This window comes from Bombus vosnesenskii, unplaced genomic scaffold (assembly GCF_011952255.1).
Source record: "Bombus vosnesenskii isolate JDL3184/JDL3185 unplaced genomic scaffold, Bvos_JDL3184-5_v1.1 scf7180000013298, whole genome shotgun sequence".
NCBI lineage: Eukaryota > Metazoa > Arthropoda > Insecta > Hymenoptera > Apidae > Bombus > Bombus vosnesenskii.
The window spans coordinates 1,495,982-1,514,351 of NW_022882948.1; the positions used below are offsets into that span (position 1 = coordinate 1,495,982).

General features: G+C 34.4%; 1 protein-coding gene and 1 long non-coding RNA gene across 3 annotated transcripts; both read left to right on the forward strand.

Annotated features, from left to right (window-relative positions):
- Window positions 1–12,351: 12,351 nt before the first annotated feature.
- Window positions 12,352–14,136, forward strand: LOC117233723. The gene is made up of 2 exons (XR_004493384.1): window positions 12,352–12,993; window positions 13,384–14,136. It is a non-coding gene; the product is annotated as an uncharacterized LOC117233723 (long non-coding RNA).
- Window positions 14,137–16,188: 2,052 nt separating this feature from the next.
- Window positions 16,189–18,306, forward strand: LOC117233639 (putative mediator of RNA polymerase II transcription subunit 24). 2 transcript variants are annotated; one of them, XM_033494125.1, is made up of 2 exons: window positions 16,189–16,349; window positions 17,197–18,306. In XM_033494125.1, the coding sequence occupies exons 1-2, from the start codon at window positions 16,234–16,236 to the stop codon at window positions 17,915–17,917; spliced, it is 837 nt and encodes a 278-aa protein (XP_033350016.1). In that variant the 5' UTR covers window positions 16,189–16,233; the 3' UTR covers window positions 17,918–18,306. The 2 variants fall into 2 exon arrangements, with proteins under 2 accessions (XP_033350016.1, XP_033350015.1); XM_033494124.1 differs by lacking the exon at window positions 16,189–16,349 and adding an exon at window positions 16,376–16,685.
- Window positions 18,307–18,370: the final 64 nt, after the last annotated feature.

Here is an 18,370-nt window from a genome sequence, read left to right on the forward strand (position 1 = left end):
TCCTATCAGAAGCATTTAGATTTGAGAAATTTATGGAAACACTTGATCCAAATGACGACACGCAAATCCATGATGGGCGTCAGTCACGCTTGTAAACCAGAGCGGTAAAGAGCCTCTTGTTGCTCGTTTACACTTTGACGTGTATTTTCATCCACAGTTTAAAACACGAGTGCCACTTACTCTACATTTCTTCGTCTCTTTACCCTCGTCTCTTTTATCTTCTTCAGTTCTCTGTGCGTTATCCCTGTTTTATCGTCATTTTCCATTTGACAAATATTTTTCTCCACTGAAGAATTCGTTCTTGCATATGTTTCTTCTCCCTCCGAATAATTCAGATGTGTACAATTCGTCAAATATATATATATATATATATACGCACATTTTTGTGAAAATGTATTTTGTACGTATTTCTCTACAAAACCAAAAATTCCACTCGCGATCGTTCAAATACTTTCACGATTCCGTTGTTGCGCGCATCTCCTTTCAACTTTCTCTCGAATTTCTCTCTCCGCCCCATCACGATTCTCGGAATACGTCGAATTCCCCAACCACGGAACTCGTGTCATCGATTGCTCGCATTATATTTACTCTTTGATAGAAGCGTGAAGCGAATATTTTACAAGAGGCCGTGTTCGTTGAGCGATGTAACGATCGCTCATTTTCAGGCTGGAACGAGGTGCGACATCGTCCAATATATTACTTTGATTAATAATCTGTAAACAGAATCCTTAATGTCGCCCGGACCCGGTCAGAATCTGTTCTACCGCCTAGGATGATGGACCACGTTGTATTCACGAATACCAGAATCACGGACGCGACATAAAGATATTAGTAGGCCAACATCGCGAAACCAAGGCTCGTTTGCCTCGAGCGAATTACATGCGTGATCTACTGTTGAGTTTGGCACCGATCGCCGTTTACTCAGCTGCCCTCGAAAGACAAAAGGCAATCGGACGCTCGACACGACTGCAATCGAGCTTTCGATCCTCTATTGTTGGACCGTGATGTCAGCCTTCGGTACAGCGAGATGCCAATGGGACTGTGATCTTTACAAGGAATGCTATAGATCGGGTTAATTTCTTCAGAGTAGAATCTGATACATTGTAGATAACATTGTATATAATATACGACGATACGAGAGAAATGTTTTACATCTTTTGTTGTACGTTTTAGTTGACAAAAATGAAAAACCATAGGAGGTGCTAAAACATGTGGATTTATAAATCAATCAATATGATATAATTAATATTATCTAGCTTTTTTTATGATTTTTTTTAATAAGGTGAATCGTGGTTAAAACAACGTAAAAAATACTCTTTCAGAGTATAAAAAATTGTCGAAAATATATACATACTTGTGTGTATTATGCTTTCATGATAGCAACGTTTTAATATATAATTAATGTCACTAAAGTTTGGAAGATTTCTTAATAAGGTGAAATAAAAAGATACGTTTTTCCACAGAATGAAAAGAACTTGGTAGCACGTATAGTTTGCACCTGATACCAGAAATGCAAGAAATCTCGACGACAAAAAAATAACCACTTTTCAAATCATTCATCTTGCATTCTTCGTCGTTTTATCATATCTTATAGCTTTTCAATATTAATCAACTTTTTACCAAAAGAAAGTTTTTACACGTATTTTGCCTAGTTCGGTGAATGAATACGAATAATTAAGTCAAACCTAAAGCAGGAGCTGATTTTTCTACAAAATTCGATATAATTTCATTCGTCCATTTAATTCATGATCATTTATCATTTATCCATCGCAATCGAATCGTTTCTTATCGCGAGACTAAAGGTATCGATCCTTTCTGTGACTGTACAAAATCTATCCCATAGATTATTCATAGCCTACTCGACACACAACTTCCGAAAGTTCTATTTTAACGCGTTCGTCACGGTAGCGTGAAGCTCTCTATGAAAAGTGACACACGTAGAACCAGTAAATAATGAAGTTCTCACAGCTGTCTTCGCTACATCGTGACCAATTCACGGGACAATTCTATACCGTTACTAGGAACGACTTCCGACGATGAGCTGGGCGTGACAAGAAGTTAACCACTCGGTAGATTCGTCGACGTTTGATTGGCAAGGCAAACACTCGAACAGCGTTCACGAAACCGTTGAAATTCCAAGCATCCATCCGTTCAGAATCGAGAAACAGGTTCCGACGCGTGATGGACGGAATTTTTTTAACTTTGTTCTGCGATCTCTGCTTTCCCCCGTAACCACCGATCGATCGAGTTCCCGCCATTCATTTTCCTTCTCAATTTTTACTTCATTTATTTTATTTGTCTTTTGCAAAGACTAGTAAGAAAACTTCTCAAATTATTTCAAATCTGTTTAGAGTTTATAAAATAAAATATGACCTACAGTCTTCCCTTTTGTCCTACCAATTTACCATAAAAACAATTAAGCGAGAGAAGATCCAGGAAGATACCAAGGAAGAAACAACTTATTTTTAATCCAAATCAAATTTAATCGATGTTAAATAGAAAAAAAAGGACTTATATTGCTTCAAGAAAATAATCTAAAAAGTGTAATCTAAGATAAAATATACGACTATATTATAACTGTACTGTAAGTATTTCATTACTTTCCCTTTCGTTCTACTAATTTGTCGTCATACCATAAATACGATTAAACGATGTTATTGATCTAACAGAAAATATCGATAAATTCTTTTCCCTTTACCGATTTGTTATCGTATGTCGTTACAACGTAATACAAAATCTCCCCCTCGAAGGAAGAAAACGAAAAGAGAGAAATACCGAAGAACCAGAAACACGTCTCGAAGTTGAGAAAATTCTTTGTTCCTAAAAAGCTGACAATTCTCCTTTATGATTGCAGGTCGGCGGTTATGCGAACATTGTCGATTTGGGCAGTGGCTTGTCGTTCTCGTGGATATCTCGGGGACAGATTCTACTTGTTGTCCATGCAGAGAAGGACGGGCAAGATCCTCGTCTGACAGAGACCGATGCTTGGTGCAAAGCTTTTGCTTCTTTCTTGTGTTGCTTGTCACTCACTCTCGCTTTACCCATTTGTATTCCTCTTCGTTGTAAATTATCCGCTACCACTGTATTTCCGCGTAGAGAACAGTCGTTAAAATGGCTAGGATCGAGTTACTGAGGAAAGAAAAGAAAAAGAAAATTGAACGGATGTCGTTAAAGACATGAGTGGTCTATTTGAAATTTCGAAAAAGCAACGAGAAATTCTTGAAGATTGTGCAAACGCGATCGTTAAACGGCCACGTGTTTGGCATGAGGACCTTCTGGCATGGAATCGCGTGCCATGTGCAATTTACAGCTACTAAAATTAGACGTTTCATCCCTCTGCTCGTATGGGGTGGTCAAAGTGATTTTCGATACGCCATTGGTCACGGTTATGGTTAAACTACTCGTTTCAGGGTTCACAGGGTGTAAATAAATGTCGAAATAGTAATGGAAGATTTTTCTTCGTTGTATGTAATATAATGATATTTCTTTGATAATTTATATTAATTACTATATTTTCAAGCAGTTTCTTGGCTAATGAGAGTCTTGACTTATGGAGTTTTGCCATTAGATAAAGAAACAATTTGTCCAAAAATGGACAGGTTAAATAGTTGACATTGCAATTTTTTTTATAATGACGCTTTATATGTACTTTGGATAATTTATGTTAATCAGATTAGATATCACAAAGCATTATCAAATTTCAGATTGACTATATGATTTGAATTTTAGTTCGGGTGTTAGAGAGATCCGAAACATATTGCTTTGTAATAACATTATTTGCATCAATCGATAATCAGCAATATACATTATGTATTATAAAATTCTTAATTAAAATTAAGGTTATTTCTTCTATTCATAAACGAAGGAGCAACTTGTTCAGAAACAAATCGACAATGAATTAAACATTTTCTTTTAATTATCTTTTAAGCGACTTCCTAAGTAATTTGATATTTCTTTAAATAGATCAAATATCTAAACTCGAAAATTTGATTGCTTCTACTCGACTAGTTACGATCCTAATTCGACCAGTGAAGAGAAGCTTCGAAGTTATTTGTTCGCGACGTTACGCTCATTCCACTTACAACTGTAATTTCTTTCTTTTATTCTCACAGCCGAGAGACCGATTATATTCAACCCCTTTTCGCTATTGTCTACGCGCGTCTAGCGTCTCACAGTCTGAGTCCATAAAGAAGATCGTAAAGATGTCGAATACGGTATGCGGACATTTATGAGCCTCATGAGAAGAAAATTTCATTGCAAGAGCAGCGTTTCGGAAGTTGAAGGACCGAAAGAAACGAAACTAGCCCAGTTTTCATCGTTCAGCGTTTAACTCTGACCTGCACAATGAATCTCGTTGATTCCTATTAATTTATTATTTTGCTGTTTTACAAGATTATGAATAGGAATGGAATCATATATATAGCGTAAGTAAGTTTTCGTTTGATTTTAATATCCAGGACATCTCGTGAGGTATTCGAAAAAAGAATATCTTTAAGTAGAGTTAAACTTAAACAAGATTTGGTTGGTTAGATTACTTTATAAGTATTTTGAGAAATATAAATGGTACTTTTTTCAAGGATAATTAGAAATTGACCAAGTAGATTTGGTCTGTACTTTAATCGGAAAAGCGATCTACTATATAATACCTGACTTTCCGTTTGTTGCATCAGGTTCAGAAGAAATTATTGGAGTATTGGAATTTACATAAAAATAAAAATTAACGTTAAATTACATTAAATTTCACGAAATGAGATTTTTCTATGAAAATTGACTTAGATTTACAAATGCGTACTGAATTTGATATCCTTACCAACAACATATCGTGCATTGTGTGTCCATCATTAAGACAGAAAACAAAGGACAAGAGTTCATGGTTTGCGTGATAATTGAAGCTCGTTTCCTTCATTTTTTTTTTCTTTTTTCAACGTGCCCATATATAAACCTTGACAAATAAGAGCAGCTGCAGATATTTGTCTTTCCCCAGTACTACGCGAAACTATAATTCGTGACAAACATCACGGTCCACTTACTATAATCTGAAAACCCAACAATTCCTCCTCTACCTCGAGTAGAAAATATAATAAATGTATACAGTAAAAGAAAATAAGTATAAAATGTATAGAACGGATACAGGAGTATACATAAAAATACGTGTTTTAATGAAACTTATTAAAAGGTTTGCCACTCGTCTGAGATTTAATCGAATCTTTAAACACCTGCCGTGTCTATATTCGTCTGTGAGTACGACAACGAGTAGAAGCTCCTCGCTATCTATTATTCTGAGCGTGCAATTAGAGAAGCACGAGTCCCACTCTTTCATCCTCTGTGCGTTTCTATCTCTTTCCATCTCCGCAAACGTAATTTACTTTGTCGTGGCTCTTGACCGTGCAGAAATGATATACATTATTAGGCAGCACGCGTAAGTGCATGCATACTTTGTGCCCTTTGCTCGTCTATTATAGTTACGTCGCTGTTCCTTCTGTATCCATTCGCTCCTTTTTCCGTGTGAGTCATGGTGCACACGCGACAACCGACCCCACAATGTCACTAAATCGCAAAAATGTCCCTTCATCGTGTGTTAAATTGATCCATAACTCACTAGAGTTACGAAGTATTATCGGAAAACGTTGGATTTCTTTCGTGATTTTCATTCACTTGAGTTTGCAATGAGTTTACGATAAGCTCGTGTGTATTCTTAAATGCAATTAGACTGTTAATTTCACGTGTATTTTTAGGTTCATTTGGCAAAAATGAAATTTTTGTAGCACGAGTTTTGAAGAGTAACGTACATGGTTCAGTGTTGCAGTCTTGGTGATTATATCGTGTACCTTTTCTCAATCTTTTCCCATCAAGATAGACGAGCTACTATACCGTTAGGTTGTTCCAAAAGTTTCTTTCGTTTCATAAATGAAATAATAGATGCACGACATTTTCTATTTTATATTATTTTATGGATTTATGTATAATCCATCTTGTAGTAATAGAATAAAATGGATCAAACGTGATTCAATAAAGTAACATAAGACAAAAAATGTTGTGCATCTACTACTTCCTTATAAACCGAAAGCAACTTTTGGGACAACCTAATACATTTTGTTTTTATAATATCCAGTCCCAATTTTTTAATATCAGAACACACACAAATCCTAAAGTTAATCGAGCTCTTTCTAAGTCAAACTAATCGTGTCAATTTTTTTTACAAATCTTACACTCTCATTATTTACGTACATAATTGCTATACAGTGTGTAAAAAAACAAAACTGCTTGCTTCTACAAATTAATTCTTTACGACAACGTGCATAAATAATTGTAAGATCCAAGACGAGCGTTTTAAAACACATAAAACATCATCATTCCCCTGGATTTTATATTTTACAGAATAGATCAATACAATTCAAAAAAATGTTGAAAAGTTCAATTATCGATAAACGACAATAAACTAATTCTACAATTATAAATTGAAACAAATGTTCGACTAATTCGAAAAAAGGTAGTAAATCGATCCTAACCGCAGTGCAACTACACATATCGTAAATCACATTTTCCTCTATCTTGTAAAGACTGAAAAGGTTGTTGTTCCTTGCCTTTAAATCGCAAACGCCTCACACGCGACACGTCTCATTATCAATGATATTTCTTCGTCAATGGAAGTTTTTAATCGCTGTCTAGTAACTCGTAAATTAAAGCACCTATATAGCTAACAGGTTGATTTACGGATCTTAAATGTCGTTTGTCCTTTAGTCCGTTGGACAGACAAACATTAGTCTATCATATGCGTTGACGCGATAAATTGCCGAGCTTTGCCCTAGCCATCTTCTTTCCACCCATTTGGTGTTACGAGGATGATTTACACACTCGAACCGCCCTTTGTAAGCACGTCTATCTTTTCCCTTTCTTCTTCATGGTCGCGAATATTATAGGAAACATAAAGATTTCCGGTCCCATCGTAGATCATAATGTATGAGATGGCGATCGATAACATACGTATGATCGATAACATATGTATAGTTTGACGATATTTGGAATTTCTGAGTTTTCCGTGACTTTGAAGGCGATTTTTGGAATTTCTAGAATTTCTAGATTCTACTTCCTAATCTCTAGCTTTTGGTTTTCATTTCCTAATTTTTTATTTTTAGGCTCATGTCAAGCCATGATAATCTTCGAGTCATTCTACGAATAATATCGTTAATTACAAACATATAATTTTATCATATTAAGAAATAAGATTTATCGCGTTTATTAACGAAGAAATGAAAATTATTATTTCCCCTTTTCTAAAACTATGTTCCAACTCTTTCGTAAATTTCGTAATTTCCCTGTTGAAAAATTGTTAGGATTTTAACAAATAACTTACAATTAGAATTCAGTTTGATGAAATGTATCTTCGTGTAAATTATCTCGCGAACAAAATATTCCTAAATTAGCTACCATTGTAACGTGCATAAATATAGAAATATAAACAGTGCGCCAGTTATTAATTTACTTGCAAACAGCAGGCAAATTTCTTGCAGAAGGATCTTGGATTGCGACCAACTGCTGCGACCACCATGTTTCCCTCGTCAGTTTCAATTATTATCAAGTAGCGTTATCCGATTCCCTGAATGCGAATAAAAGAAGACTCGCGAAAGAATTCGACCAAAGGTCGAGACAATTTTTTATTTTTGCCAGCTTCGACGTAACGATCGAGTAATTTTGTGGGCGTTTTCTCGAATAAAACGATGTGATCGGTGATGATCGTCTAACTTTATTTAGATCCTTGCGCTTTTACCATCCTTTTTCTTTTTATGAAATGACATAGATGAAGATCACAAAAAAGAGATATGACAGATACAGTCTAGTGAATTTTTTAGATTAATGTTACTTTACGATCAAAAAGGAATATCTTTAAAATTGTCTACAATGTGAAAATATATGTTTTATTCCAAGATCGAATAAAAAGACAATTTAGCAACATTAGCATTGATCGGTAGCATTCGTAAATTTGAAAATTGTCAACTATAAAAATTGGAAAAATGTGTAATGGATAAATAACTTACATCTTTGGATCAAATAAGTTGTCTCTATTTTTACCTATATTTACCTGTATCAAAATTAAAAAATCAACGAAATTGTACTTGCATTATAGTATTTCTCTTTTGTAATCTTAATTTTTTCTTCGATTCGATACAAATCCGAGAAACTTTCTTTCGCTTTCGGTACGTAAGAAATATATTTCCTTTCAACATCGAAACAAATTGAAGAACATCGACGTTGCTTCATTTTTAACTCTCGACTCGAGGCGAAAGCTTAATTTGTTCGTTCGCCAATTCCCATTTTTCACTCGGCTCGCGTTTAAATGCGATGCAAACACGAAACCCTTGCTTTCTACCGTCTAAAGCAGCCCGAACCTACGCTTTGTTTCCAGACAAATGAATCGTTTGTTTGAGCAATTCCTTCGGGCTATTTCGCAAACCGTTAAGCACAGATTCTTGTTCCACAAAAATAGGCTTGCCGCAACATGTTCCACCGCGCGTGGACAATGCTTGAAACATTGTGTAGATCGAATATCCCACCTTTTTAGTGTGTTTCGTATCTGAAACTTCCCCTCCTTACACGATCCCTTTCTTAATTTTCAAACATTTTACGTTTCGTTACTTTCCATCGAATTCTCAATCTTAACTTTCTACTTTGTGTTTTAACTTGTTTTTATTTCAAAATGATACTGACGTATATATTTGCATATATGTTGGGTATTTGCCTAATTTAAACGTGCTTCCAAATCATCAGAATGAATACAATTGCGAATGGACATTCTTAAACGTTTCGAATCCTTTCGTACGTGGGAAAAATAAAAAATAATAATCTTTGCCTAGCCTTGAGAAATTTATTCCTCAGATTTAATAAAGCCAACATTTTCGAGATGATAGTTCAAACGAATTTACGCGAAAGGAAATAACGAACACTTTGTTCGATATTCGCAACACTTTTTCCTACTAAATCTTGCTCAAATTTTGATATATAAATACTTTGTTCTTACAAAAAGAAAATTTGTTAAATTGCATCCTAAATTTCTTCGGAACGAAACCAACGCGTTAAAAGGAGAACGTGCGATTACTTTCTCTATCATTTTGCCTATAACATACGATGTTCATTCGTGTAACAACCTAAGGAGCGTGTTACGCAGAAATCGGAATGTACCGCGATCTGATTGTGTCGGAAACTGAAGCGTCGGAAAAATGGCGAGAAGGAGCAAAGTAAGGAGGATAAGTTACGAGATTTATGAGATAAAAGGCGAATCCGCTAAGGAACGACGAAAACGATGTAACCCCCTTTGCAGTTGATGTTCGTGTTAAAAGCGATTCCTCGATGTGACTAACAAGCACCGTACATATTCTACTTATTTCATTTGTGGTGAATATAAATACGCATAGAGACGGCTGAGAAAAGTGTACTATTTTTTGTTTTTTCCTTTTAAGCAAAATTTTCTATCATGTGCGACTAAACGCGAGTTTGAAAACTCATTACTTCGATACGATATGACAAATAATATTATTCGAGTTATTTATCACTTTAGTGATTAGTATGAGATGATAATTGTTATTTTAGGAGAAAATCGGTTTCGTAAGATAATTTCTTTTAATTAGAATTTTAATTGAATTACAATTAGAAAACATTATTTTTTAATTGACAAGTATAATATTTTTTTATTTACTTTTTAACTGTTCTAACAGTTAATAAGCTAATAGATGAAGGGATACATCTGTTCATTAACGTTGGATTTATGAACGATTTCGTGTCAGTGTTAGACGCGGCAAAGTGGTCGTAGTTTATAACATATTTCTGCGGATTGCGAATTTTAAGAGGTATTTTTGTGCAAAACACGTGGCGCCTGGAGATACGTTATCCGTATAAACGTTTATATTCGCAGTGTGCAACAACTGCTAATCTCGGTTCGGAAAATATACAACGAGCGTGGAGTATTTTTCGAACTTTCAACGTTGAAAAGAAACTCGTACCATCAGACCATACACGTGCGTTTCAACTTCATACGATAAACTAAAATTAAAGAAAATTCCCTATTCAGACAGAAGAAAATACTAAGACGAAAGTTGAACGCAGTAAAGCAAGTAAAAATACTTGTTCAAAAAGAAACATATAACGAGATAAACTTAATATTCAATATACACAGGAAACTAGGAGACAAATGTTTACGGCTGCTAAATAATCTAGGAAAGATTAATATATTCTTCGTTTATAGAAAATAAAAAACATACTAGAACGGGAATATAATATATCCATCCAAACCAGATGTCAACACGAGTTTCACGATTTTCACAAGAATATATAAACGAAATGCTTTTAGAGGAGTTCCAGCAAATTATGCGGAAGCAGTCTGGAGAATGTGTCGAAAGTGCGTGTCGTTTCACCGAGAAATCCTTGCGACCAGCTATTTCCGTCCTGGTCGCGGCGGCGTCTCCCCGTGTTCCAACACCCCCACTGAAGTCACGCAACACGTTCCAGCATAAGGGCTCTCATAAATATCATCTGATGCCTTTGGCCGCGGTTGTCGCCATCGCGTGGTGGCCAGTCTCTTTCGTTTTCTAGGTGGGAGCGCATTCGTGCGATGGAAACGCGCCATTAAGCTGATTGGATTATTAGAAGGTGAAGAAATGGATTAATCATTGGCATGTATCGCATAACATTCACGGTTCGACCAATGAAAATTATCAGAGAATTGTTAAAAGTGGAATTTGGCTCGATATTCTGGCATTATCGACCAACCTTTTCTTTAAGCATTTTAACATATAGGTGTCTTCTTACAATGTTGTTGGTTTAAAAGAGAGATTATGACAGTCACTTGACATATTTAATGTTACTAAAATATGACTGCTCTTCTTGCAGCAGCTTGTCTCACCAGAAATATCTTTAGTTTCCTAACTGTAAATATATATAACCTTGTGAAAAATTTGAAAATATATGAGATGTGTGTAACATATAAAATACACAAGATAATGAGAGTAATTATATATGAAAAAAAATATCTCTGATTTTAAGTGTAAAATAAATCTAGAGAAGATGAAAATATTTGTTAGAAAAGAAGGTTCGACAAATGGATACCACGAAAGCCACACACTAGTTATAACCTAATATAATCGCTTAACAAACCTAGAAATTACCTAAACTCACTCTATCGACCACCATTAGCCCCATCTCGTTTACTCGATCGGTAATATTAGATACTTGTATACAATGTAATCCCACAAATAGTACAATCGTTGGTTTTCGTGTACCAGATGAAGATAAGAAAATTACCTATTGGCAATTGATCAATGTTGAACTTTCCCTTGTTTTATCCTAATTTGGAACTATTTCCATGAAGTTTTCTATTCCAATTTTACGAAATTCCAATATAGTACGAATACAATACGATAGGTGGAAGAATGATGCATGAAATGAACAGGATTTTGTAACTTAATAAACAAAGTAAATTGGTGTTTTAATCTTAATTTATGTTCTAGATTCTAGAAGATCACGAGTTTTATAATTGTATATTGATAGTGCTATGTATATGACGAATTAAGTGTTGAGTATTTTACGTATCTGGGTCAGAAGAGAATACGTAATAAGGAAAAACAACTCGTTTTAGAATTTCTACAAATGTCCTTCGATGTGATAATCGATAGACTTATAGATATTAATACGATGTATGTAAACGGATCATGAGGTATCTCGTATTATTTATAATTTTGGAATAGCGATGAAAAATAATAAATTGAGATATTTAATATTATCTTGAGACCTACTAGCGCAAGTGAATCTATCAGAATCAGAAGAACTGATCAATTTTCATATTATTTTAAATAATTAGAACTTGAGAATGATTATATCAATTGTTAATAATACCAATTCTTTATAAATGATTATAACTTTATCCTGTAGTAAGATACGCGGGAACAAATTCCTTTCTTAATTTCACTTTGAAAATAGAAGTAGTCGACACAAATTAGACACATCAAGGAGAAAATCTATATATCGTGTAGATAACAAACCTATCCTACAAACTCAGAAGCAAAATACTACATAAATTAGGAATTCTTAAACACAACCTATCTTATGTTTTTCTATGGAATATATAGCCTGGATACATATATATAGAATATGGTAGAATACAATGTAAATATAAATATTTTTTTCACCATCTTCCAAATATAAAGCAAGTTTAATTTTAAGAATCCACAACTCTTATATAAACATAAGAACACACGATTTAAAAATCTATTGCTCTACAGATACTTCATAAAATTCTCTTTTATAGGCGTACATTTATTTCAAAACATTCCCAATCTTCTAAGAAAATCCTTTTTTATCCTTCTGCTACTTACATCATTTTTACCATTCCACTTACTATTGCTCAATTACCAAAAACGAAGCTATACGATAGTTGGTAAAATACCTTCGGCAAATTTTTGGTCGAACAACATATGGGGAATTAAGTTCCGCTACGTTCGATCACTTTATAAATACTCGACGGAAACAGATGTCGACGACAAGTGGAAACGACACTGGCCGCGTACAATGTATCAAGCCGGTGTCAAACTGACGTTCGTGCGCTCGCTCGCGCTTTGAAACCAACGCGCGCCATTTCGTTGTGATAGCGAGGCATCGAGCTGGATCTGTCAGTAATTGCCTCGAGTCGTGAACCGTTATTGTCAGGCAAACGTTCCAGCGATCGTAAAGATCATTCGGTAGGCGATCTTGAAATATAAATTTACCGACGTGGAGAACGCGTTCGCCGCGTGCCACAGTGCCACGCCACGGTCTTTTCTAACCCGTGTGCAAATCCGCAGGAAGTGAACGCGGTCGCGAGACGTGGGTGTAGTGTACTGTGTATATGTACGTGTGGCCATCGTTTGGCATCGTACCAACCCGCGTTTCTGGTCTCTTAAGCAAGAAAACGAGACGATACGGAGAACAGGATACGCTTTCGAACGATCTTACCAAGCTTTTTAATTGGTAAAATTAATATCTTTCGGCGATTTCATTTTTTTTTTTTTTTTTTTTGGAAATAGGCAACTTGGTAGAATGAACGAAGATGATTGAAATGGATAAAAGGAATTCTGTGTTTGGGAAAATGTGATTGGTGTGATTGGGGTTAGGTTATGCGCTTATTTGACAAAGATCATATTTCTATCTCTCTATTTCGAAGATTCTTAAGATTCCTAGGACTTCTATATCTTATTTTCTTAATTTTAGGTAAGTTCCTCTCTTATTTAACTTTTATCATAACTTCTTCTTCAAATTCTATTAATTCTTACATAATTGTGAAATTCGTACATGGTTTTGTTTGTGTGTCTGTGCACGTAAAATTGTATCATTTTCCTTAATTCCTTTCTACTTTTTCAGCATTACGAAAGAGGATTACTTAATCTGAAGAAGAAAAATGGCGTTCCAGTTTCTAAGGACGGACGAACAAACTGAACGAACAGAGATATATGAGAATATGGTTGAATGGATTCAACGATAGCTTCTGTTGTTTCAACCTGACGAATCCCGTGGCTCTTGAGTGCTTTTCGGCACGAGGAATTCGTAAATATTTCGCTCATATGCTAAAATAAAGCGCCTCGTAGAGTGTGTCAGGTCTTGTAAGCCTCGTTCGCTTATTCATCGGTTGTTATATTGAAAATCGAGATCTCCGATAAAATAACTTTCACCAGTTGATATATTTATCATTTTCTTATACATGCTAAAACTGCTGGGGTAAACAAAGTGACTAATTCATAATATTTCATCGAAAGTTTATAAATTGGCAGTGGTGAATTTTTGGAAATTTGAATAATATTTTTAGTAAAATATATCAATAAGAACTTATTTTTCATTTTACAAAATTTACATGATATGCAAATGATTCTAATATTAAAATACACAAAATATCTTAACAGATTCGTTACTATATGTTCGTGACGTAGTTTATTGGCATACATACGGTGAAAATGTTTACACTTGTATCACATAATAATGTTATACTTTAATTTCACGGTTCTCTAACGTATGTTTCATGTTTTAATCAAGCCTCATAGTCAAACAAGATAATCATATCCATCACTCATACGTAAGAAACAGCTATGTATACGATTCAATAAAATTCTTACAAAAGTTTCAACTGTTCTACTTCGTTCCATAAATCTGTCCTGATATACTATCCTTCAATAAATAAACTATATTTTTACACCCGCACTCGCAGAAGTAGAAAAATAAAAAATACAAACACAAATACATGTGGGAAACATGAAAATATCCTACCGGTGTGGAACTATTTTAACATTGTTTAAAATTCGCGTGAAAACAAAAAAAAAAAAAAAGAAAAAAGTGCGGCACGTGAGATACGATAAGAAATATTTCCATAAATTACAACGATAAATTGCTCTCGGTTCTATTTTATCTGGAGATTTGCACAACGAGTCACGAGTACACGCGACCGTTCTATGTACGAAGACTTGGAGTTGGAAGCAAGAGAACAGATTAAACCTATCACATTTCACGATATTGTGTTCTAACCGAGGCTTAGATCGATCCCCAGGAGGCTTTTCAAACTTCCACGGAAATCACGACATCCTTTTAATGGCGCAAAGATACGTTTGATCGATATTACGACCTGTATTTTCGTTCTACTTAAATCTTGGCAACTTATGCAGCGGCCATAAACGCAATGCAAGAGATCTGTCAAAGGAGAACCGCACGCGATTCGACTATATTCTATTTGTTACATTACCAGAATATTGTATTTACGCTTATAAATAGGCCTCTCAAAATATAAACTGATCAACTCCACTATCTATTAATTTCTTAATTTTTTAAGTACACCGTTAATAATATAAAATGATTTAAAATAAGAAAAAATAAATACGATGAAAATAATATAGGTAATCATAAACTTCAATGTAAATTTAATAAACAGCATTTGAAATATCGTCACTTTTCTGAGCTTTTTAATTTGTAGAGTTGATCAATGTAACTTCCGAAGGGTCAAATCCCAATCGAATTCGAGCAAATACAATGTATTTGCATTTCAATAATAACTAGTACATTGATATAAAACTCGTGTTTAACACGAAATATAAAATACTGAATATTATAAACATTAGATCTATTGACTTTTCATGTATAGTTATCTAAACGTAAAAGTAAACGTTCATGTTATCAAAGATATTGAAAAAAATCTGATTATTAGTTAGTTAGTTTGACTAGTTCTAGTGTAAATATTATGAAATGAATGTATTATTAAATTAATACATATGAAATATTATTTTACTAATAAGAAGTTACTTTCTTTCAAATTCTTTCAAACATCACACATTTAATCAAAGTAGTATCGACGTGAAACAATGCTCTTTCCTAGCGATGTAAGAGTTATCAATATCAGAAATAAAAAATTCTATATGTGAAATGGTGGTGTTATTTTAACCTGTCATCATAACCATATTTATGTATATCCTTACATATATATATTTCCAGCAACTTCCATCATAATTTTTTCAAAATTCACACTCATATGTCTAAGAAAATCATACGACTAATTTAATCATTTATTGTGACCAATAATGACATTTTTTAAAATTTTCAATTATAAATATGAACAAAATTTAATAGATGATATTAGGTTTCAAAAAAACGATATTTCATATGCAACTAAATGCATTAAAATATCGTAGCATTATCTTAATATTTATACATCACAGAATTAATAACTTATTAATTTCATAATTACTCACCACCCACTTATTTCGACCACCAATTAGACGATGCGTTAAATATAATCTTTATCTCGGATGTCTGATTCAAACATGGACGTAAGTTTCGAAAGTTTAAATGGCGTTGGGCGCGTAGCGAGAATACAGTTGGAACGCCATCTGGAATCGTTGCTTCCGGTATTGAGCAGCAGTAGAATGGCAGTTGCGCGCAAAAGTCTGTTTATTTACGTGCTGTCGATGATTAATTGATCGCGAAATCGCGTCTACAAGCGATATCCGATGAGCGAGTTCAATGGAAACGAAAACGAGATGGTGTAGAGGTGAAAACATAATTAAACAGATTCGCAGAATATAAAAGAAAGAAAACGCTAGTGAATGTCGTGACTGTGGAATTCAGCCTATCGTCATCGTTCTAACCTATTTCTCGAAACATCGTATTCTTCATTCTGGAATTTTCTGACGCGCTGTCAACGTTTGTTTGCCAACAGTGGTTCGGCATGATGCCATGTTCCCGCAAACGCTGAGCACGGAACCGTGTAAAATTGTTACCATGGCTGACGAAGTACTGCCGGCGAGTTTAGAAAAGCTCGAAATTGATCGTCTCTCATCGAGCTGTCCTCAGTAAGCATTTACCGCCAGAAAGCTCATTTAAAGCGCCTGCTCCTCGCAACTGTCCTATTCCAGTGCCTCGACATTCAGAATTCTATCGTGTGCGCTCGTTCGATGTATCGGTTCGTTGCGGTTTTGCGACTCAATCCATTTTCAACGCGCGGTCAAGGTCTTCGGTTGAAACCTTACCTCGTTTCAAGAGTTACGCGACAATTTCTTGTTTACCCATCGTATGCGTGCATCTTGGTGATTTGATTTATTAATGATGCAAGCACTCGTGAACACGCATTTTAATGATCGTTACTTCTTGTACTCGATGCTGCGAAATAATAACATCGACTACGATCCGTAAGCAAATGTTTACACATATTTCGAGCAAGTTAAAGGGCCTCCACACAGAGTCATCTACATTTACGAAATATTGCTCCTTGTTAATTTACGCGTTAATACGATAAAGGAAACGAAAATAGAATACAAGTGAAGTGTAATGATTGATGTTCGTCAAAATGTGATAACGTGGATTTATTAAATCTTAAATATAATTTCATTCAATTAGTGCCCCATTTTATCGTGGCTCCGACATGAATTCACGTAGTTGGATGCTATTGCATAAGCGACCGAGTATTAAACGTTTACCAATATCCGATTCAAGGTTACGTGGCAAGAATGATGAATCATCGCGAGATGATTTTAAATCATCATATAGTTAATGTTTTTGTAATGTTTTCAAATCTCTTTCTCGACAAGATTTTATTGAATTTTATTTACGATATACGAATGTTGAAAGGATCATGCGTTCCCAATAATTATTTTTATTCGTCGTGATGTTAATTATCAACACTGCTTTCTATTGTTTCAGTATTACACCCACTGACAAAGCGAAGCCGTCAAATCCATTTAGAACAACAAGTAAAATCGTCAGTTCTGATTGCAGTCATTTATTTCGAAGACGATTGATACCTGTCAAGCCAACATTAACCACAAACAGTCCCAGAGGTGTTAAAAGCACAACGAATTTTAAACCATCAAAAAATGAAAGAGTACTTGATAAAAATAAGAAAAACTCAATAATCAAAGAGGCTGTATTAAAATTAAATAATATTGGCACTAATTGTCTTAGTGATAATGTAGCAAATACATTGATTAAAGAAACATGTAAATTTAATATTTCTGGTAAGAACTCAAAGATTTTTGGCCATGGTACGGTCACAAAGGACTTTAAAACGCTAAATATTAGTGAAGACAATAGACAAGCTAAAGACGATACCAGCATTCAAGATAATTATCAAGTTAATAGTTTCCAACGTGCACGTAGTAATACGATGCCAAGCTTAAAAAGAGGGCCTGGGCCAGGTGGAGGCAATAACAATAATAATAATATTAACAATAATAATAATAATAGTCAATCAGAAGCTGCTGGCTCAACTGGTCAACCTTCAAGTTCAAATACATGTTCAGTACAAGCACGAATATCTCCACCTTCATGCGATGTCACTATTGACGAGCTTGCCAGCTACTTCGAGGAGTTTGTTCATATTCCAAAGAAGATGTCGCACATGGCAGAAATGATGTATATTTAATTATAATATATTGAATTGTAACAGACAGATTTCTTATACGGTTTTTCAATGACTAGCATGCAATGCAATGTTTATGCATGATTACAAGTCTAAATACTGTATGTTTGCTACAAATCCAATTTAATTTGGTACCTAAATTATATATAATATACAATAAAACAAAAATAAAAAAAAAATCTGTGTTTTTGTAGAGGATTACATTTAAATAGTTTTTTTTCTTTTTTTGTAAAAATGGTAAAAGAGAACAAAGATGATAATGTATTCATTTTAAAAAGCCATTTGTGTCAAACTATTCCATTTAGTTCAATGAAAAGATTTTAATGTGTTTGTTTTTTAAATTTTTGTATTATGAAATGAAACATTGGTACTAGAATAAATTCCTTGCAACTAACGTATTGTATTATTAAAACTCCCAACTTACTTGCGCGTTTATTAATGAAAGAATAATAATGC

What these genes read in the sequence shown, in the direction of transcription:
- LOC117233639 (XM_033494125.1), top strand. Translation starts at nt 16,234, where the DNA reads ATGTTCCCGCAAACGCTGAGCACGGAACCGTGTAAAATTGTTACCATG. An exon ending in CTCTCATCGAGCTGTCCTCA is followed by an intron (nt 16,350 to 17,196) that starts GTAAGCATTTAC and finishes CTATTGTTTCAG; the next exon opens with TATTACACCCACTGACAAAG.